At 47.4% G+C, this 23,080-nt stretch overlaps 2 protein-coding genes across 3 annotated transcripts in view; one reads left to right on the forward strand and one right to left on the reverse strand.

Moving 5' to 3' along the window:
* Positions 1-23,080, reverse strand: part of DPM1 (dolichyl-phosphate mannosyltransferase subunit 1, catalytic) — a 183,338-nt gene that overhangs the window by 15,659 nt on the left and 144,599 nt on the right. The window contains exon 2 of one of the 2 annotated variants that reach the window (XM_055545316.1): positions 1,533-1,702. In XM_055545316.1, the coding sequence (XP_055401291.1) occupies positions 1,533-1,693 (161 nt within the window). In that variant the 5' untranslated portion in view covers positions 1,694-1,702. Of the gene's footprint in view, positions 1-683; positions 1,005-1,532; positions 1,703-23,080 lie in introns of those variants that run through there. The other variant, XM_055545317.1, reaches the window with a different exon arrangement.
* Positions 1,713-5,265, forward strand: MOCS3 (molybdenum cofactor synthesis 3). Its single transcript, XM_055545315.1, has one exon. It carries the CDS (start codon positions 1,982-1,984, stop codon positions 3,383-3,385), a length of 1,404 nt encoding a protein of 467 aa, XP_055401290.1. The 5' UTR covers positions 1,713-1,981; the 3' UTR covers positions 3,386-5,265.

Here is a 23,080-nt window from a genome sequence, read left to right on the forward strand (position 1 = left end):
CTTTGCAAGTCAAAACCAGTTAAGATGTTGATTCTATTTGTGGTGCTGAGATACTTCATTCATAAGCAAAATTACTCCCCTCTACACTTCAAAGCACCAAGACCACCTGAGGAAGAGGTAGCTTAAAGGAATCAAGCTGAGCGGACTGTAGGTAATTTGACTGCCCCTGAAAAGAAAACAGTTGTTCCCCATTAAACTTCATTCTCCACCCAGAAATCACTAAAGATAAACTGCACTACATCAAAGAACAGAGCAAAAAAACACCGTATAATTATGAAACAAGCCAGGACAAGATCAGCTACACGACAGTTTCTCTAACTGGGAAAAGAGTTTGAGAAATCAAAATAGAAATTTTTTTAAAAAGTTAAGAGCCATGAATAAAAACTTTGAAAACCCATGAATGTGAAGATAATGATTTGATTCAAATAATTATAATCAAACAGCAGTGTTTTTTACTTATCAGTATTTCCCACAATGTAGGTTTAATAAAGCTAGCTGGTTCGTGAGGATAAAGGCCCCCTCTGATGAACGCTGCAGAATTCTAAGCTGGTACAATTTTTTTTTGACAGCAATTTGGCATTAACTACCAATCTTAAGCACATGTCTGCCGACTCAGCAATTAGACCGCGAAGACTTTACCTCGGCTATACTAGTAAAAGAACGAATGTGTAAAGGGCACTTACTACAAATACGTCGTGAACAAAGTCTCCGTTCTCATTTGTTAAAAAAACGTCAAAAGAGGAAAAACAAAAAAAGTCTGGAAATAACTCGTTCTCGATTGAGAAGACTCGGTTGGAAAAATATAAGCTATATGATATTATCTAATTTTCAAAGCACTGTAATTTGAGAAGTTTGTATGTGCTGATACCTAAAGATCAAAGATTTATACACGATCCCCAAAACAAGGTAATTCGTACTAATATCAGCATTTTCTGAAGACAGAAAAAAGAAAAACTTTAAACATTTTCAAACTCAACATCAACACCGCCCAGTTTTTTTTTTTTTTTTTTTAACAATCACATCAATCATCCACCTGCGAGTGTGCCCTTCTTCCTTCTCCAGAAGGGTTGCCCAGCCCAGCAGCAGCTCCCTAACCCACAGGGCCCAAACCTCCTGCTTACATAAGCCCTCGGAACGGGGGCGGGAGACAGCGGGCTCGCTCAGAGTCCCGGCTCCGGCCACAGCGCCCGATCGTCTAGATGAGGGAGAAGCGAAGTCAGGTTTTCGGACCCGCAGGCATTAAAAAGGGTGGCCAGCCCTTCTAAGAAAAGGCGGGCGGAGGGCCGTCGGAGAGTGTACAATAAAGAAGTGCTTCATAAAACCCAAGGGCGGGACTAAGAATCCGAGAGACGAAGAGAAGCGCAGAGGAATCCTCCTCTGCTTTCCTCGCAGGGTGGCGTCCTCCCCAGGGTCTCCCGCGGGGGCCGAAGAGAGGCCGGGCAGGGCCGCCTCGCGCAGCCGCCAACGGCCGACACCCAGGCCCGGAAAGCCAGCTCATCTCATTCCTCGGGGAGGGCGGCCCGGCGCGCTACCTCTCGGAGAAGCTCTTCACCAGCAGCCACACGATGAACGGTAAGTTCTCGCGCTCGTTGTACGTGGGCAAAAGCACCGAATACTTGTCTTGCCGCGAGGCGCGCCCCTTCGGCTCCCGCCGAGACCTAGGAGAGCTACGACTTGCTTCCTCGGCAGCCATGGCGGAACTGCGCGACAGGTCGGAAACGGAAAGACGTCACGCGGAGCGGAAGGCGACGGGTTGGACTGGACCAAATCCCGAGAAGGTGGGGTGGTCTATGTGGACGAGTTCTAGTCTTCCTAAAGATCGTTTCGCGGTTCCTTTGGAAATAGTAAGAACTTGTGAGTCTTTCACTGAGTCTGAGGGTGGCGCAAGAAATGCAGATCTATTTATCACCTGGCTCAAGCTCCATAAAGTTTTTGTTTTGGTTTACTCCGGCCTCGCGACGAAGAAAAGCCGGAAACGGAAATGTCTTTCACGACGACTTCCGGAAAGAGGCCCGGCATGGCCGCCAGGGAGGAGGTACTGGCCCTACAGGCCGAAGTCGCGCAGCGTGAGGAGGAGCTGAGTTCCCTGAAGCAGAGGCTGGCGGCGGCCCTTTCGGCGGGGCAGGAGTCAGCGCGCTCGGTTCCGATGTCGCCCCTGCCTCCCAGGGCCGCCCTGTCCCGAGAGGAGATCCGGCGCTACAGCCGGCAGCTCGTGCTGCCGGAGCTGGGCATGCAAGGGCAGCTGCGCCTGGCGGCCGCGGCCGTACTCGTAGTAGGCTGCGGGGGGCTCGGCTGCCCACTGGCGCAGTACCTGGCCGCAGCCGGCGTCGGCCGCCTGGGCCTCGTGGACTACGACGTGGTCGAAGCGAGCAACCTGGCCCGCCAGGTGCTGCACGGCGAGGCCCTGGCCGGCCAAGCCAAGGTCTTTTCGGCGGCCGCCGCCCTGCGCCGCCTCAATTCGGCGGTGGAGTGCGTGCCCTACGCCCAGGCGCTGACGCCGGCCACGGCGCTGGACCTCGTCCGCCGCTACGACGTGGTGGCCGACTGCTCCGACAACGCGCCCACCCGCTACCTGGTGAGCGACGCCTGTGTGCTCGCCGGCCGGCCCCTGGTGTCCGCCAGCGCGTTGCGTTTCGAGGGCCAGCTCACGGTCTACCACTACGGCGGGGGGCCTTGCTATCGCTGCGTGTTCCCCCGGCCACCCCCGGCGGAGACGGTGACTAGCTGCGCGGATGGCGGGGTGCTCGGCGCGGTCACCGGGGTCCTGGGCTGCCTGCAGGCGTTGGAAGTGCTGAAGACCGCTGCGGGCCTGGGCCCCTCTTACAGCGGCCGCATGTTGCTTTTTGACGCACTCCGAGGCGATTTCCGCTGTATCCGGCTGCGGAGGCGCAGGCCCGACTGTGCCGCCTGCGGGGAGCGGCCCACCGTGACCGACTTGCAGGACTACGAAAGCTTCTGCGGTTCGTCGGCCACGGATAAGTGCCGCTCCCTCCGGTTGCTGAGCCCGGAGGAGCGGATTTCCGTTATGGACTATAAGCGACTTCTGGATTCTAGGTCACCCCACCTGTTGCTGGACGTAAGGCCTCAAGTTGAGGTGGACATCTGTCGTCTGCCTCACGCCCTGCACATCCCTTTGAAAAGTTTGGAACGGAGGGATGCGGAGAGCCTGAAAGTCTTGGGAGAAGCCATCCGGGAAGGGAAGCAGGGCGCACAGGAAGGGGCGTCTGTCCCCATTTATGTAATTTGCAAACTGGGCAATGACTCCCAGAAAGCCGTGAAGATCTTGCAGTCCTTGGCAGACTTGGACTCGGTAACAGTTAAGGACGTTGTGGGGGGGCTCATGGCCTGGGCTGCCAAAATCGATGGAACGTTTCCGCAGTACTGAGGTGGCCCGTGGAGTCTGACCAGCGAAGGGTGTGGGTTGCCATGTTACCTAAAGTTTTTTGACCTTTATTTATTTGCATTTTTTTCCCAGTAATGTATGGAGGAGCCTGAGATTCTACAGTACCTGTGATTAGGTGGACTACTTTTTATAAGAATCTTTTAAATTGTAATTTATCGAATAATGTAGTTATTGGGGTTATGACAGTGTTCCTGTGACCTGTCTTATGTTTGCAGCACTTGTTGCAAGTAGTGTGTTTTAAATTGAGGTCATTTGCCTGCCCTGCGCCCCTCCCCCCGCCAAAATAAAAAGCTTTTCAGGATGTGAGGGCGATCTGGTTGTAACACTTGCCCCTTTGATCCCCAGGGTTGATGTGACCGACCTGGCTAGCTAGGCGGGTGTTTCCTTCCTCCTTCACTGCTCCCATGAGCGTTTCTCCCGAAGCTGTGCCCTCAGTGAAATCGGACAGCCATCCCTGGTGGAGGAGGATGGGTCTTCAATAAAGGGCCTAGGAGTAGCTGTGCTTTCCCCATAGAACTTCCAAGCAAGCTCCTAAGTTTACTCTCTTTAAATTGTACATTTTAATGCTTGGAAAAGTGTAGTAAACTTAATTGATTACAGATAAAATAGTTAAGCTCAGTTTATTGTTTACTAAGACATTCAGACTTTATTTTTTGGGGCTCCAAAATCACTGCAGATGGTGACTACAGCCATGAAATTAAAAGACGCTTACTCCTTGGAAGGAAAGTTATGACCAACCTAGATAGCATATTCAAAAGTAGAGACATTACTTTGCCAACAAAGGTCCGTCTAGTCAAGGCTATGGTTTTTCCTGTGGTCATGTATGGATGTGCGAGTTGGATTGTGAAGAAGGCTGAGCGCCAAAGAATTGATGCTTTTGAACTGTGGTGTTGGAGAAGACTCTTGAGAGTCCCTTGGACTGCAAGGAGATCCAACCAGTCCATTCTGAAGGAGATCAGCCCTGGGATTTCTTTGGAGGGAATGATGCTGAAGCTGAAACTCCAGTACTTTGGCCACCTCATGCGAAGAGTTGACTCATTGGAAAAGACTGTGATGCTGGGAGGGATTGGGGGTAGGAGGAGAAGGGGACACCAGAGGATGAGATGGCTGGATGGCATCACTGACTCGATGGACGTGAGTCTGAGTGAACTCCGGGAGTTGATGATGGACAGGAAGGCCTGGCGTGCTGCGATTCATGGGGTCGCAAAGAGTTGGACACGACTGAGCGACTGAACTGAACTGAAGACATTTTTGGGGGTGTTATTTCTACTTCAAATGCTAAAATACGTTCTAGAGCAGTGGTCCCCAACCATTTTGGCACCAGGGACTGATTTCATGGAAGACATGTTTGGCGGTGGAGGAGTGGGGGCAGATAATTTCGGTTTCCATCACCCACCTTTCCACTTTGTAGTTGTAGTCCTGTACGTAACAAGCCACCAACCAGGACTGGGGTTCTGGACGCCTTTTATAGAGAAATCAATATTTAAAATATAAATTATTTAGACATTAAAATTACCTGGGACGTGGTCACTTTATTAAGTTTCAAATTAATAGCCAAATAAGATACTTACAGTCTAGTAAGATAGAAACCATCTTTGTGGTTTGTCAGTTTCTTTTATAAATCACTGATTTTTTTTCTAGATTTAGTTTCAGGTTCCACCTTCTGTTGTGCAAATAGAAATTTCTAAACTGTTGTGTGGCTTGCTTTGAAATCTTCAGGTCCAAGTCCCAACTTTCTGCCCTCCCCTGTCCTTTTTTCTGTGTTCAATCTATTATTTTTATTTTTGACTTTACTGTGTGGCCAGGATGCCAAATACAATATTGAATTAAAGTGAAATAATAAACATTTCTTCTCTCCACAATTTTGGGTGAAAAACTTTGAATATTTGACCAATATTACCTGTTATTGCTTTACTGTAGGTAAATAACCTCTCTCTGATTAAATTTCTATTTACAGTTTGCTAAGAGTTTTCATTGAATTCATCAAATGCTTTTTCTACATTCTTATGTGTTTTTTCTCTTCTGTTAACATTGTGAATTCCTTTTTTTTTTTTAAATCATGGCAAACAAACACATAAACTTCACCCTCCTGACAGTCTCCATGGGTACAAAACCACATTCCAGAAGCCCCCATCCTTCATGACTGAGACTTTACACCTACAGAGCATCTCCCCATCACTCCCCTTTAATTTACCTTTTCTATCTTTTAATCTATTCCAGCATTTTATGTTGGTTTTCTTATGCAACAGCATTTTCATGAAATGGCAGGTAGTCTGCCCAACTTCCAACATATACAACAAAATTAAAAGCGAACATGTGGCATATGAGTATATATTAGAGTCAACCCACATATCCAAAGGGAGCCTCTCTTCTCCAGCTGATTGTTGTATGCAAGCTTATAATTGTCAGAAATCACAGATATAAAAGTAAAATGTTTACATCTCTGAGTACAACTTTTAAAGTTTAAAAGCATTGTGGGCCAGGACTTCTATGGTGGTCCGGTGGTTAAAAATCTGCCGGCCAATGCAGGGGTCACAAGTTCGATCCCTGGTCTGGGAAGATCCCACGTGTCTTGGGGCAGCTAAGCTTAGGCATCTACTCACAGAGCCCGCGCTCCCTACAGCGCACGCTCCACACCGGGAGACACCACCAGGATGAGGCCCCCCAGCACAGCCAAAGACAGCTTATTAATGTAAGAAAGGCCTTGTGGTCCAAGGACTCTCAAGAGTCTTCTCCAGCACCACAGCTCAAAAGCATCAATTCCTCGGTGCTCAGTTTTCTTTATGATCCAACTCTGACATCCATACATGACTACTGGGAAAACCATAGCTTTGACTAGACAGACCTTTGTCAGTGAAGTAATGTCTGCTTTTTAATATGCTATCTAGGCTGGTCATAACTGTTCTTCCAAGGAGCAAGCATCTTGATTTAATGGCTGTAGTCACCATCTGCAGTGACTTTGGAGCCCAAGAAAATAAAAGTCTGTCACTGTTTTCCATTATTTCCCTATCTGTTTGCCATGAAGTGATAGTACTGGATGCCATGATCTTAGTTTTTTGAATGTTGAGTTTTAAGCCAGCTTTTTCAGCCTCTTTCATCAAGAGGCTCCTTAGTTCCTCTTCGCTTTTGGCCATGAGGGTGGTGTCTGCGTATCTGAGGTTATTGATATTTCTCTGGGCAATCTTGATTCCAGCTTGTGCTTCATCCAGCCTAGCATTTCTCATGATATCCTCTGCATATAAATTAAATAAGCAGGGTGACAATATACAATCTTGATGTACCTCTTTCCCAATTTGGAGCCAGTCCATTGTTCATGTCTGGTTCTAACTGTTGGTTTTGAACCTGCATACAGATTTCTCAGGAGGCAGGTAAGATGATCTGGTATTCCCATCTCTTGAAGAATTTTCCAGAGTTTTGTTGTGATCCACACAGTCAACGGCTTTGGCGTAGTCAATAAAGCAGAGTAAGATGTTTTTCTCAGCCACAGCTCAGAGGCCAGAAAACAAAGTTGCCTTACATCACTCTTCCCAGGTGGTGGTAGTGATAACCCGCCTGCCAATTCAGGAGACCTAAGGGACATGGAAGAGATGAAGATGACATCTCGTCGTCAGGACAACAGAGGATGAGATGGTTGGATGGCATCACCAACTCAATGGACATGAGTTTGAGTAAACTCGGAGTTGGCGATGGACAGGGAGGCCTGGTGTGCTGCAGTCCATGGGGTTGAACTGAACTGAATTGAACTGAGGAGGCGTGGACTCGATCCCTGGGTAGGAAGAGCCCCTGGAGGAGCGCATGGCAATCCGTTCCAGTAGTCTGCCTGGAGAATCCCGTGGACAGACGCGATCTACAGTCCATAGGGTTGCAAAGAGACACAACGGAAGCGACTTGGCTCTGGCACTGGCTGTGTTCTGAGTCAGTCTTAGGAGGGTGTGTCTGGTGAGCAGAGCCGGGTCACATGCCTTTATCCTAGTTGCAAGAGACACTGGGATTTTGAATTCTGACGTCTACAGCAGGGAGGCAGAACTCTTAACCCAAGTTTTTTTTCAAATTAGGGAAAGATTTTTCAGCAAATGGGCTGTTGAGAATATGACAGGTGTCCACCCATGCCATTACAGGACTCAGATCTTTTTAGTCTTTGAAATTCACTTTTCTCTTGTAGCTAGGTTTTTACAGTCAGATGGGATTTGAACTACATAACTTTTCCCCTTTTCATTTAACATCAAGTGTACCAGTACTATTCTGAGCTCTGGGGTAAGGATGAACAAGAGGGAATTGCCTGGTGGTCCAGTGGTTAGGACTCAGAGCTTTTACTGCCAGGGCCTAGGTTCGATCTAAAAAACAAAGACCAAGAGATTTCCTATTGCTATGGAGCTTATATTTAAATGGGGGCAGGGAGACACTAGTCAACAAGTAACATGAGGTAACCCTGTCCAGGTCAGTGATAAGTGTCATAAAATAAATGAAATGGTGATGTTTTAGGTTGGGGAAGAAGGAGCTATTTTGAATAGATTCAGAGAGGGGTTGATATGAAACCCAAAAGCTGAGGGGTGAGAAGAAGCCGATTAGACCCGGTAAAATAGCTCATACGAGAAGACAAACAAGTGAGAAGACCCTGAGACAAATACACTTGTAATGTTGGAGACACTGAAGAAGCGAGTTGGGTTGTGAACAGCTGGGGAGAAGTTTAGGGAGATAGGGAACATCTGCAGGTTATGGACCATAACAGGAGATTTTTATTCAAAGTAAAATGACAACTAACATTTGCTGAGCACTTACTGGTGACTTGGGATTTGAAACCAGATGGTCTGAGCAGGGAGCCTGGGCCCTAAGCAGTATGCTGTGCTCGGCTGTGTGACTGTGTGTGTGTTCACTTTTGAAACGCAGTCTATGCCCTGTTCATCAGGGAAGGGAAAGAGCTTGTGTTTCAGATGCAGCAGGATTGTGCTCTGCTGCACTTGGTCTGCAGACCTCTCTCTGGGGAAGGAGCCGCAGAGCGAAATCCCTGGGAACCGTCTGATATTGATGTGTCATCTACGCGGTGTCCGCTGTTGCATCGCATCCTTTGGTATGAAGGAGCCACTTGGGTCAGGGAGAGAGAAATACAGTCTCAATGTAGAAGTCACAGCCGGTAAATGCAATGGTTTCCAAGGAGAGGGGCCAACACAGGGCAGTAAGTCCCCTGAGAGCGTTCCCACAGAAGAGGAGTTGTTTTGTTTTTTAAGCTTGTTTGTGTTTAATTAGCTGCTCCCTCCCACAGCAGCAGAGGGTTCCCTCAGAGCCTGGGGTCAGGTAAGTGGCTCAGTTTGCTCAGGAGAAGATTTCTTTCACAGGTTGTGTTTTCCCAGGGTCCCATATATACCCTGAGGTAACCCTGTCCAGGTAAGAGTAACATCTCATCACTTGAAATCATGCATCTGCCTTTAGGTTCAGATAATTCTGGAGTCAGTTGGGAATATTAGGGAAACAAGTATGGTGCAGGAGTGGGAAAGCAATTTGCAAATAAAAATGGTAAAGAGGGTTAATTATACCTTTGATGAAGTCTGGTTTCCAGAGCACTCAGGATGTGGGAGAAAGCTAATTAAATCATCCCAGAATTTGGGTGATAAGTAATATGTATACAGTTTACTATAATTTACTATGAAACTGACTCATTGGAAAAGACCCCGATCCTGGAAAAGATTGAAGACAAAAGAATGGGGCGGCAGAAGATGAGATGGTTAGATAACATCACTGACTAATGGACATGAATTTGAGCAAATTCTGGGAGATAGTGAAGGACAGGGGAGCCTGGTGTGCTGCAGTCCATGGGGTCGCAAGGAGTCAGGCACAATTTAGTGACTGAACACCACCGCCACCACCAACTATGAGGTCCTACATACTGACACTGATTCTTGTTTCTAATTTTAGTCCAGTTATTCACAATTGAAAAAAAAATTTGACTTATTCAGGTGTTTTGTTCCTGACATTTAATGCCAATTGTTGGATAGCTTGCTGAAGATAAAGAAAAGGTTTATATCTTAAAATTTCCCTTCTTGGTGGCACTTTGGTTGAGAAGGTGCCAGAGTAGGGTGACATTGATGGAAGATGTTTGGGGCATTATTTTTAATTAGCAGTATTTTCCTTACTCAGTGCTTCCTGGTTAGGGAGCCCCCAAACCAGTCGGAATTTAACAGACCAAAGTTCAGGTGAGTTGAAACAGCTGACTCTCAAGTAGAAGAAATCTCCCAAGCAAGCCTTGCTCATTTAGTCGGAGCCAAGGGAAGCAGTGCTTCCACAACCTCGACTCAGTCACCTGGGGCAAACTTAGTTGTCCACCCCAAAGCCTCCCAACTCCCACCATCTTTCTTGCTGGCAGTGCTGAAAATGTCAGGCTCCTTTCCCAGCCTCCCCTGCGGCTTTGGAAGAACCTGCACTTCTAAACAATTCATTCCGTCAAATACAGTTTTCTCTCTCCAGTGCTGCCACCCCAATGGAGCCATCTTTCCATCAAATGTATCATTTTTTAGGAACACACACCACCAATCATGGGTTACCAAGAACCAAGTATTGGTCTTAGGTCTTAAGATAACAGAAGAGGCAGCTGTGGACAGCGGGGACTGCTGCTGCTACTGCTGCTAAGTTGCATCAGTCACGTCCGACTCTGTGCGACCCCATAGACGGCAGCCCACCAGGCTCCCCCGTCCCTGGGATTCTCCAGGCAAGAACCCTGGAGTGGGTTGCCATTTCCTTCTCCAATGCATGAAAGTGAAAAGTGAAAGTGAAGTCGCTCAGTCATATCTGACTCTTCTCGACCCCATGGACTGCAGCCCACCAGGCTCCTCCATCCATGGGATTTTCCAGGCAAGAGTACTGGAGTGGGGTGCCATTGCCTTCTCCGCAGCAGGGACTATCAGCCTATAAATGTCCTTTTGGCAGTCTCGAGACCTGTGAAAGAAAACAGGACTTTAAAAAAATTTATTTATTTTAACTGGAGGCTAATTACTTAACAATGTTGTGGTGGCTTTTGCCATACATCGACATGAATCACCCACGGGTGCACGTGTGTGCCGCATCCTGAACCCCCTCCCACTTCCCGCCCCACGCCATCCCTCTCGGTTGTCCCAGAGCATTGGCTTTGGATGCCCTGCTTCATGCATTGGACTTGCAGTGATCATCTATTTCACATATGGTAATATACATGTTTCAGTGTTATTCTCTCAAATCACCCCACCCTCACCTTCTCCCACGGAGTCCAAAAGTCTGTTCTTTACATCTGTGTCTCTTTTGCTGTCTTGAATATAGGCTCATTGTTATCATCTTCCTAAATTCCATATATATATGCATTGATATACTAAAACTTGACTTTTAGATCACCTTTCTCTTTATGACATAATGAATAAGACATCTATTTAGCACAGAGCTCAGAGGGATTTGCCAACTCAATAATGCCAGGGGCTAGGCAAATAAAGAAATGAGCAAAGGTGGTCAGCCAGGTTCCCTGGTGAAGTAGAAACAGCCACTTGAAAGCCACCACACAGCTAGCTCACCGTGCCAGGCAGGAATGTGGGTACAGTGTGATGAATCTCCAGTGTTTTAACAAAATCTGAGGATTTCCCTTGTGGCCCAGTGGATAAGAATCTGCCTGCCAATGCAGGGGACACGGGTTCGATCCCTGATCCAGGAAGATGGCACATGCCGTGGAACAGCTAAGCCCGCCAGCCACAGCAGCCCCCACAACTACAGGAGCTCTAGGGCCCGTGAGCCACAGCCTACAGCCCCTGTGCCGCAGCTAGTGAGCCCGAGCTGAGCCTGGAGCCTGAGCTCAGCACGAAGAGACGCCACCGCGAGGAGAGACCCCAGCCCGGCGAGGAAGAGTAGCCCCTGCTCTCGGCAACCAGAGAAAAGCCTAGCAACAGCAAAGACCCAGTGCGACCAAAAGTTAAAAAGAAAAAATATGCGGGGAGGGGGACGGAGGTGGGAGGGGAGTTCAGGATGGGGAACACATGTACACCCAAGGCTGATTTATGTCAATGTATGGCAAAAACCACTGCAATATTGTAATTAGCCTCCAATCAAAATAAATAAATTAATTTTTTTTAAATTTGTTTTTAAAGAAAATCTGAACATTTGGAGTTTTCTTGAAATCTCCTAATTTAGATTGTTGAAAATAAATTTTAATATTCCAAAACTCTTTTGCCATTGAAATATACCCATAGGAGGCTGGAGAGAGCCTTTAGGCTTAAATAGGAAAAACCAAATGAACCGACAAACAAAAAGCCCAGAAACACATGATTTATCTTATTTAATTTGGTGGTCATGGAGGTTACTTACTGAGTGATGGGAGAAGCCTAAAGCAGTGTTAACAATTTGTTAACACCTGTTTTTTACGTTTTTCATTGTTTTCGTATTTAGAAGCTAATCATCTTAGATGGTTAAAGTTTTGAAGGGAAGTACAGTTTTCATTCATTTTAATGTCATGTATATTAATATGTAAAATTATAAAGTAATTATTCCAAAGGCTGAAAAATTGGAATTGGGGAGCTGCATGCGCTAGTAGTCAATATCTTTTATTTTTCCTGCTATTTTGGTGAATTGGTGATTGAATGTAATTTTTTAGAAAAATATACCTGCATAAAGGGGATGACAGAGGATGAGATGATTGGATGGCATCATTGACTCAGTGGACATGAGTTTGAGCAAACTCCAGGAGATAGTGAAGGACAGGGAAGCCTGGCATGCGGCAATCCATGGGGTCACATGACTGAGCGACTGAGCAATGACAAATAGAAAATCAGAGAGAAGGTGGAAGAGCGTAGTGATGGAAATGAGAGTTTGCACTTGATACTTGGAAACTTTGCGCCTGTAATGTTTGGGACTGAATGAGACCCATGAATGAACCTCTAATAATAGCAAGAAAAAGAGTTTTTGTTTAAAAACATTGTTGAGAGAAATGATTCACAATGATTACCTAAAAAAGAGGTTTTATTATCCTCAAAAACATTTGCCTCTAATTTAAAGAAGCACTATGTCGTCAAAGCATCAATATCCCATGACTGTTATGATCATACATTTCATTTTAAAAAATGCTTGGTTTTTACAAAGTAATTCATGCTCATGGTAAAATTTGAGCAGCTTAAAGGGATACATACTAAATGTAGTATAGGATCCTGGATTGAATCCTGGAGCAGAAAAAGGGTATCAGTGGAAAAACTGGGGCAATTGGAATAAAATCAATAGTTAATTTCTTGGTTTTGACACATGCACCAGGGACACCCACGATATTAACTTTAGGAGAGACTGGGTGAATGGTACACAGGAACTCGGTTTACTAACGTTGCGCTTTAAAGTTCTTTAAAACAAAACAGAAAATAGTGTGTAAAGAAAGTGCAACCCTTCCTTCCCGCTGCTATTTCCCATACTTTCGGTTCCCCGCCTAAGGACAGGCTGTGTTACAAGCCTCATAGAAGTGCTTTTTGCAGATATACCTTTTTAAGACAAATGATATTTACACCATTCATTTACTTCATTTTTTAAAAAGTAGTGTATATTGTCCACTGTTCCAGTCCCTCTCACTTCACAAGGATCAGCTTCAGTGTTTTATTTTTATTTTCAAATTTTTTGGCCAGACCACATGGCATGTGGGAACTTAGTCCCCCAGCCAGGAATCAAACCAGTGCTCCACCCTCAAAATAGAATTGTGGCGAAGAGTATGTCCAGTCCTAGTGCTGGGTGCTGCTGCTGCTGCTGCTGCTGCTAAGTCGATTCAGTCACGTCCGACTCTGTGCGACCCCATAGATGCCAGCCCACCAGGCTCCTCCATCCCTGGGATTCTCCAGGCAAGAATTCTGGTGTGGGTTGCCATTTCCTTCTCCAATGCATGCATGCATGCTAAGTCGCTTCAGTCATGTCTGACTCTGTGGGACCCCATGGACAGCAGCCCACCAGGCTCCTCCGTCCATGGAATTCTCTAGGCAAGAATACTGGAGTGGTTGCCATTTCCTGCTGGGTAGGCAGCACCAAATTCCCTTTCCAACGGCTATATTAATACATACCAGTATGCTTAAGAAAGGCTGTTTCCCAACATCCTTGCCTAGTCTTTTTGAACGTTTAGATCTTAGTCAATCTAATAGCTTTTAAAAATCTTATTGTGTTATTTTAGATTTTTTATTGTAAGTAAGTTTGAGCAGTTTTTCATGTGTTCAAAAGTCTTCTCAAACAAAAAATTCTGTTTATTCTTTGCTTACTTTTTTCCATGAGCTGTGTATTCTTTTTTTTTTTTTTTTGATCTGTGTGTTCTTATTGATATATACAGTTAAGAAAAGACCATTTAGGGGGACTTCCCTGGTGATCCAATAGTTAAGACTCTGCACTTCTAGTGCAAGAGGCATGGGTTTGATCTCTGATTGCAGAACTAAGATCCCATATGCCTCGTGGCCATAAAAAGAAAAAAAAAGAAGAAGAAAGACTCCCTAGGAGGGAAAAAAAATCTGTATTCCTTAGCAAAAGAGTTTTGAATTTATTCCTTCTACAGACACTTATTGAAAGTCTACTGTGTACCAGGCACTGGCCAGGCTCTAGGGATACAAGATAATGAGAATGTGGGGCTTGCCTTCCAGGAGTTCATGTCTCAACTATATACGTGTAATTGACTTACAGAGCACTTCCCCACTTACGTTGCTTCCTTTAATCCTTCAACAACTCAGAGATCAAGGTAACTCTCCTTTGTTCATAGACTCGCTTGTATATTTTTACCAACGATAGACTGTCATTGTTGTTGAGTCGCTTAGTCGGGTCCGACTCTTTTGACCCCATGGACTGCAGCGCATCAGGCTTCCCTGTCCTTCACTATCTCCCGGAGTTTGCTCAAACTCATACCCATTGAAGTGAATAGATTACCCCGAAATAACATAGTTGGCAGGGAGCCGGGTTCTCAAAGTGGAATCCTGTCACTAACAAGATCAGGCTGTCTTGTCCCTGTGTAGCCTTTTAGAAAAGTTTCTCTTGTAGACTGGATGAATTTTTCAGCTCTTCCCAAGTATTGTGTCTTCATCATCACCAAACTTGGAGCCGTAGTGGGACGCGGTGAGTGTGATGGATGGCCGCTGTGAAGCTTGTCTCCTGTTGGTTCTCTGTTGGTCTCCGGACAGGGTTAGACTCATTTCCGCACAGACTTTGGTCTTCTTTTCAGACTGCCTGGTTGGAGTCAGGGCACTTGGAACACCTAGACCCTTAGCAAAGCACAGATATTTCTGACACATTCTTTATTCCCAATGGATGGGTTGCATAAACTGCTTCATTTAAGATTCTCTGTGTGCATATTTAGGATACAGTTTCACACTTGAGTTTCCTGATCTGGAAGCAAGGATTTCATGGGAACTGTTTTCCCTTGGTTGAATTTTTAAAAATATTTATTCTTTTATTTGGCTGCGCCAGGTCCTAGTTGTTGCCTGGGGGATCTTTGATCTTCGTTGAGTCACGTGAGATCTTTACTTGCAGCATGGGGCATCTGGTTCTCTGATGAAGGATCCAATCCGGGACCCTGCATTGGGAGCACAGTCTTAAAACACTGGACCACCAGGGAAGTCCTCTAAATTTCTTTTTTTTTTTTTAAGCCAGTCAATTCATGGTACTTTGTTACAGCCATCCTAGGAATCTGATACAAGGTCTATCCAAATTGTTGCCGAGTGTTTCAGGAGTTTGTTCCTTTCTGTTGCTGAGTAATGTCCTGGTGTGGATTGCATGGCATTTTATTTAATCATCGATCAGAGTGATTTCCAGTTTTTGGCTATTATGAAGAAAGCTGCTGCAAATTATCGTTTTTCAAGATAACTCTGAGAAATCTCCCCTTCACTGCTGTGTCCTGAAATCTGGGTCTCCATTCTAAGTAGACTTGCTTTGTTCTAGAGCGGGTTATATTGGCCTCCCAGGGCCTGCTGTCCTCAGCTCAGCTGGCTTTAAGATTTCCCAGCAGGTCGACTGGACTCCCGTTTTGTGGAAGGGAGGGCAAGCTAAATTGGCCAGAATTAATCCAAAACGAAGGTCTGCCCTGAGTGGGTGGAGCTCGGAAATGCAGTGTGAAGGCTCTCCCCTGGCCCTTATCTGCTTACATCTGGGGATTACCGCTCTGTCCAGCTGACATGGCATATGGAGCCTTCGAGAAAGGCCCACAGACCACACAGGGTACATTTGCCGCTTGACACGCTTGAGGAGTTTGGAAGAATGTTCCGGCAGCCTGGGGAAGGAAGGCTATTGAATAGAGCGACTTAGGCAGGTCGGCTGAGGTTATATTTCCTTCTGTTCCTCAGCGGGGGGAGCAGTGGGGGGTGGGGGTTGGGTGTGGGGTGGGAATGGCAGCCCCAGGGCCTGGATTCAGCTTCTTGCTTGATCCTTATTTGCACATATTTTTCAAGCACTTCTCTGTGCTGGCGCAGAGGGTGCCGCAGTAAATGAGGTAGACGCATTCTTTGCTCCCAAGGCCAGTGTTGGCAAAGTGTTAGTTGCTCAGTGTTAAGAGAGAGAAGCATTAAAAAAAAAAAAAAATGGTAAGGACTTCCCTGGCAGTCCAGTGGTTAAAGCGTCCAACACAAGGAGGGCAAGTTTGATCCATGGTTGGGGAGCTAGGATCCCATATGCCTTGTGTTCAAAAAACCAAAGCGGGAAACAGAAGCAATATTGTAACAAATTCAATAAAGACTTTAAAAATAGTCCACATTAAAAAAAAAAGAAAAAACTTAAAATGAGGTACACAAACAGAATCCAGCCACACAATTTGCAGGGTCCCTTGTTTAGATACTATTAAGGATATTATAATGGAAATAGCAGAACATTAAAGCATGCATGGGATATTTGGCAATGTCTGGAGACATTTAGTTGTCCCCCTGGAGATGGGCAGGGGAGTAGGTCCAGCTTCTAGTGAGTGAAGGGCAAGGATGCTGTTAAGCAGTCTAAGATCCACAGGAGAGATACAACAACGATTTCTGTGACCCTAAATTTCAGTTGTGTCGAGGTCAAGAAATCCGGCTTCAGTCAATGACAATTTTGATATGGGCCAGAGAGAAGGGCAGGCTGCAATGCAGGAGACAGCAATTCAATTCCAGGGTCAGGAAGATCCCCTGGAGAAGGGATAGGCTACCCACTCCAGTATTCTTGGGCTTCCCCTGCGGTTCAGCTGGTAAAGAATCCACCTGCAATGCGGGAGACCTGGGTTTGGTCCGTGGGTTGGGAAGATCCCTTGGAGAAGGGAAAGGCTACCCACTCCAGTATTCTGGCCTGGAGAATTCCATGGACTGTATAGCGTACAGGGTCGCAAAGAGTCAGACAGGATTGAGCGACTTTCACTTCACTTCCGAGAGAAAGAAAATCCAGAGGGGTTTATGAAAACACACAGCCAGAGGATCTGCTGTGGTCTGGGGAAGGCTTCTTGGAGCAAGGCTTCTTTTTAGCTAATAGGTGATGACTGCGTATGAATTAGCCAAGCCCTGAAGGAGGAGAGGAGGGGGAAGATGTCGGAGTTTTGGGGGGGGGGTGTCAATTCTTAACATCCTTTCCCTCCCTAGGGAGGTTCACAACCAAGTGAGAAAGAGATTCTACCTTAATAACGAGAAGAGCTACTTGGGGACTGTGCTTAGGTTCAGCCAACCTTGCTAATACACCGTCCTCCGCCCCCCCTCCACCCGACCCCCCTCGGACCCCCGCCATGCACTCAGGGCGCTGGTGGGTAGGCTCTGCGCAAGGGACAGAGGTGCCCTACCGCTCAGAGTACCCCTCACACGCCCACCAGTCTCAGAAAAGGGCCAGGAGGGGACAAGGCACATATGCCCACCCACTTCCCTTCCCCCAGTTTATCAGCTGTAGAAATCATTCATCCTCCCTGTAGAGGCAGCCAGGGATGACGGGGTTGATGAGGTCAGGTCTCAGTATTTTTTTAAAACTCCACCTCCCAGCGTCATCTGATAAACTACAGGAGGCCTAATTAACTTTGTATTTCAGCTAAACGACAAATATAACTTTTCAGTTCAAGTAACGTCTCAAAGATTGCATGGATACACTTATTGATACATTACAAATGTATTTGTTATTTGAGGGGCTTCCCAGGTGGCACTAGAGGTAAAGAACCCGCCTGCCAAGGTAGGGGATGCAAGAGACTCAGGTTCGATCCCTGAGTTGGAAAGGTCCCTGGGAGAAGGAAATGGCAACTCACTCTGGTATTCTTTTTTTTTTTTAATTAATTAATTTTCTGGCTGTGCTTGGTCTCTGTTGCTGCACAGGCTTTTCTCTGGTTGTGGAGAGCGGCCGCTGCGCTCCAGTTGTGAAGCAGGAGCGTCTCATTGCGGCGCCTTCTCTTTGGCACGGGCTCGAGGGCGTGCGCGCTTCTGCGGTTGCAGCGCGCGCACGCGCAGTAGTTGCGGCTCCCGGCTCTACGGCACAGGCTCAGCGGTTGTGGTGCCCGGGCTTAGATGCTCGGTGGCATGGGGGATCTTCCCGGACCAGGGAACGAGCCAGTATCTCCTACAAAAGCAGGCGGATTCTTTACCCCCCGAGCCACCAGGGAAGCCCCACTCCACTATTCTTGCCTGGAGAATTCCATGGACAGAGCAGCTTGGCAGGCTATAGTCCATGGAGCCGCAAAAAGTTGGATAGGGCTGAGCTACTGAGCACCTTAAGGGGCTGATCTGAAATACAGAGTGAACTGAGACGTCTTGGGTTTTTATCTGTGGGACCTGGAAAGCCTGTGAGCCCAGGTGATTCCCACCTGCAGCCAGGGTTGAGACCCACGGACACAGGGAGAGGGAGGAGTGGGGACAGGCATCGTGCTCCCACGTCCTCCCACCGTTGGTTCTTCTGACTGTAAAGCATACAGGGAGGCCTGTGGGCAACCAGGGGCGGGCTGTCCCCATGGCGGGACTGCAGTCTCTCAGCCCAGTCCTGGGCCTGCCTTCCTGAACCCCAGAATCAGCCAGTGCTCCTGTGGGTCCTCCTGGAACAATGACTCAGCAGGGGGCTGGGAAAAACTCCTTCTTTGAGTCAACACAGGCCTACCCAGTACTCTCCACTCAAAATGAGCTCTGTTATTTTCCCATCTCAAATTGTGTCCGACTTAATAATCCAATGGGCTTCCCAGATGGCTCAGTAGTAAAGAATCTGCCTGCCGATGCCGAAGACGCAAGATGCTGGGTTCAATCCCTGGGTTAGGAAGATCCCCCAGAGAAGGAAATGGCAACCCACTCTAGCATTCTTGCCTGGGAAATCCCATGGACAGAGGAGCCTGGCTGGCTACAGTCCACGGGGTTGCAAAAGAGTTGGACACGACTTAGCACCTAAACCACAATAGCATTGTTATCTAATATAGCTTATCAGAGGTGCATATAGATTGCACATATATATATTCCCATAATACAAGCCAACGGTACATTGTCTTGCATTCGAATAGAAAGTCTTTACAACAGTCTCTGGACAAATTAACACCCAAAGATTCCCTGAAGCTGAAGGTGCAAATAGATTGAAGTTGAAAGGAAGGCTGAGGTCAAATCCCCCAGCCCTTCAGTTCAGTTCAGTTGCTCAGTCATGTCCGACTCTTTTCGACCCCATGAATCGCAGCACGCCAGGCCTCCCTGTCCATCACAAACTCCTGGAGTTCACTCAGACTCATGTCCATCGAGTCAGTGATGCCATCCAGCCATCTCATCCTCTGTCGTCCCCTTCTCCTCCTGCCCCCAATCCCTCCCAGCATCAGAGTCTTTTCTAATGAGTCAACTCTTCGCATGAGGTGGCCAAAGTACTGGAGTTTCAGCTTTAGCATCAGTCCTTCCAAAGAAATCCCAGGGCTGATCTCCTTCAGAATGGACTGGTTGGATCTCCTTGCAGTCCAAGGGACTCTCAAGAGTCTTCTCCAACACCACAGTTCAAAAGCACCAATTCTTCGGTGCTCAGCCTTCTTCACAGTCCAACTCTCACATCCATACATGACCACAGGAAAAACCATAGCCTTGACTAGACGGACCTTTGTTGGCAAAGTAACGTCTCTGCTTTTGAATATGCTGTCTAGGTTGGTCATAACTTTCCTTCCAAGGAGTAAGCGTCTTTTAATTTCATGGCTGCAGTCACCATCTGTAGTAATTTTGGAGCCCCCAAAAATAAAGTCTGACACTGTTTCCACTGTTTCCCCATCTATTTCCCATGAAGTGATGGGACCGGATGCCATGATCTTCGTTTTCTGAATGTTGAGCTTTAAGCCCACTTTTTCACTCTCCACTTTCACTTTCATCAAGAGGCTTTTGAGTTCCTCTTCACTTTCTGCCATAAGGGTGGTGTCATCTGCATATCTGAGGTTATTGATATTTCTCCCGGCAGTCTTGATTCCAGCGCCCTTATGCGTTGTCAAATCCAAGCGGTCAGGGTGTGAGCTCACCTCCCGCAGCTTGCATTCTGCTCTAGACCCAGGTCCCTGTCCTCCCCCTGCTGTCAGCAGAATCTTCCAGGCTGCTCCTTGAAGCTGCCCCGTGGTTCCTTGCCATGCACCCCCAGAAGCAGTTCAGGACCTGGCCACTTGCTTTTCTCCAGGCCAGGAAGAACACATTCGTCTGGTTTTTGTTTCAGACATCTAGATACCCTTGAAAGGGCTCACCTGATTAGGTCAGGCTCACCAAAGATAATCTTCCTTTTGATGATCTCAAATGATTCGGTATATTATTTACAACCACAAAAATCCTTTTTGACTATAATGTAGCATATTGCAGGGGGGTGGATATCTCTCATATAACACTCAAGAGAGTCCCTAAATTACATAAACATCAGGGCCCCAAAGCCTGGCTCCACTCTGTTCCTCACCTTTCAACTCATTTCCTCTAGTGCCTCAATTCCAACAATGCCTTGGCCTGCCAGGCCTTATAAATCCCCGACCCTGCAACCTTTTCTTTCCGCTCCCTGGCTCCTCCCTCCCCGTATTTTAATTCCCCTCCAAACCATTTTAGATTCTGTTGTCCATTGCTGTTATCACTTTCCAACATACTCCGCACCCTTGCCCCTGCTGCCGTTACGTATTTTATTGGCAAAATCACAGCCGTCACTGAATCCGGCTTTCTGGTCGACTCCTGCCCCTGTGAAGCTCAACGTAGCAGGAGAAAAAACTACGATGCTGATAAATGTTGCTGTTCAGTCCAGTGGGTCCTTGGGTTTCCCACTGGGAAGAGCCTGCTTGAGAACTGAGCCAGAGGAGCAAAGCAGAGAGGAGATCCTCTCAGCCACTCTTTCCCGATTGGTCTAGCTAAAATATCAAGACGGACACTCATTGGACATTTAACAAAGGCAAGCAGGGATAGGATACTCTGATTGGACAGATCTGGGTCACATACCCACCCCTGAAACGGGGCTAGAGGTGGGGTAAGCTGCCTCCAGTCCCATGGACTTGCACGGAGAGAGGTCATTATTGTTTAAAAATGCAGGTTTTGTATATATACTCAGAAAGGGTGAGGCTATCAGCTCAGGAGGTGGCTGCCATTGCAAAGATGGTTTGAGAGACTTCGCTGGTGATTCGGTGGCTATGACTATGAGCTCCCCAGTGCAGGGGGCCTGGGGTTCGATCCCTGGTCAGGGAACTAGATCCCACGTGCCTCAATTAAAGATCCTGCATGCTGCAACTAAGACTCAGCCCAGCAAAATAAATAACTATCTTTAAAAAATAAAAGATGGTTTTATACCCACAGATTCTACGAGGTAGGCGTGTACCATGGGGGACCTACAACAGAAGCGCTAGGGTTGGTCAGCGTGAGGGAGACAGCAGGCTTCCTTGTGGTTTCCATGAGCCGGGACAAGGAAACAGGGTAAGTAGCCCTGGGACTGGCTGGTTTGAACAATTTCAGTGGGCTCTGGAGCAGAGGGGCTCCCCTCGTTGCTTGGTCCCTGGGTCTGGAGTGATTAGGGCCACTGGATAGTGGCCTGGAGTGTGAGTACCAAACCAATAGAGGAGGTGATGGGGGTGTGGCTCCGAATTGGTTGGTTTGAATATAAAAAGCGAGCTCCAGGCAAGAAATTTACCATCATCTTTAGGAACTGACTAACCCTGAGAAGGATGTGTGTGCTAAGTCACTTCAAGTGGGTCCAACTCTTTGCCACCCCATGGACCATAGCCCGGCAGGTTCCTTTGTCCAAGGGATTCTCCAGGCAAGACTACTAGAGTGGGTTGCCATTTCCTCCTCTGGGGCATCTTCCCTACCCAGGGATAGAACCTGAGTCTCTTCCGTCTCCTGCATTGGCAGGCGGATTCTTTACCACTAGTACCACCTGGGAAGGTTGTTGCTCAGTCGCTCAGTCGTGTCAGACTCTTCACGACCCCATGGACTGCAGCACACCAGGCTTCCTTGTCCTTCACCATCTCCCGGAGATTGCTTAAACTCACGTCCATTGAGTCGGTGATGCCATCCAACCATTTCATCCTCTGTCACCCCCTTCTCCCGCCTTCAGTCTTTCCCAGCATCAGAGTCTTTTCCAATGAGTCAGTTCTTTGCATCAGGTGGCCAAAGTATTGGAGTTTCAGCTTCAGCATCAGTCCTTCCAACGAATATTCAGGACTGATTTCCTGGGAAGGTTAGAGTCTCTTCAAACATCACAATATCAGATCTGCATAATAAAAAGATGTGATTAATACAGTTCTCCAAATAAATAACTTATTTCTGTGGCCAGAAGTGGAGACAGACAGGTGCTGGGCAGGCAGAAACAAAAGATCCTACTGCAGAAATAATATTCTAGTTCTCAACCCAATTTGGGACACTGCTTAGCTTGTTGGTTGTTCACCCTCCCACTCCCAGAGGGGCGCTCTCTTCTTTGTCCCTGGGATTCACCACAGCCTCGAGCCTCCCGGCTAGCCCTGTGTAGGGATCCCTGACAAAATGTCAGGCCTCTCCGCGCTGGGTCGCCAGGTCCTCGGGCCGCACCTGCTACTGCCATTCATCCCGGATCTCTGTGGGGAGAGGCTGACAGTTGCCAGAGGCTGCAGTTCTCACTTCCCCTGGCACCAGGCCCTCTTGTTTTATTTAAAGCCACCCAGAAACGGCGCCTGCTGTCGCCAGGAGCAGGGGGTGATCTGAGCCATGTGAGATGCTTGTCTTCAGGCAGTAATGGCCTTGTTAGACTTCCTCAGAGCCACGACTGCTGGCCAAAGTGAGAGACGCACCATCCGGGCACTTGCTATTCATTTTGAGACACTTTGGGCTGTTTAAGAGACTTGGCCCCTTTTTGTTCCCACCCCCTTCTGTGTTGAGCTCTTTCCCAGGGGAGCTGGGCATTCATTCAAAGCTGCAGATTAGGAAGCATCTCCTTTGGGGTTCAGAGGTTGAGCCACATTGGAAATGGGAGCTGATAAACCAAGGATCCAGGGAGCCTGGGGCCTGGATTCTGTTTGGGGAGGGGCTCAGGGCACCCCCTTCCTCCAGCAGGAGGTCTTTGTGCTCAGCAATCATCCTTCTCTTTTCCCCAGCAGCCCCGTCTTACTTCTCAGCTCCGTCAGCGGGAGCTCTGCAGACTCGTTCAACAGTTGCCTCTGCAGCTTGTAAACTGAGCTGAGCAGTTTCCCTGGTGCTGGACTGATGTTTGGGTCTCGTCTTGGTCTGTGTGAGTGCAAACAGGTCTGGTCTATGGCCATGATCTTCTCCCAGACCCAGCCTTCCCACAGCAGAGTCCCCAGCTCTGGAAGTGACACCC

Source organism: Bubalus kerabau, chromosome 13, assembly GCF_029407905.1.
Source record: "Bubalus kerabau isolate K-KA32 ecotype Philippines breed swamp buffalo chromosome 13, PCC_UOA_SB_1v2, whole genome shotgun sequence".
NCBI lineage: Eukaryota > Metazoa > Chordata > Mammalia > Artiodactyla > Bovidae > Bubalus > Bubalus kerabau.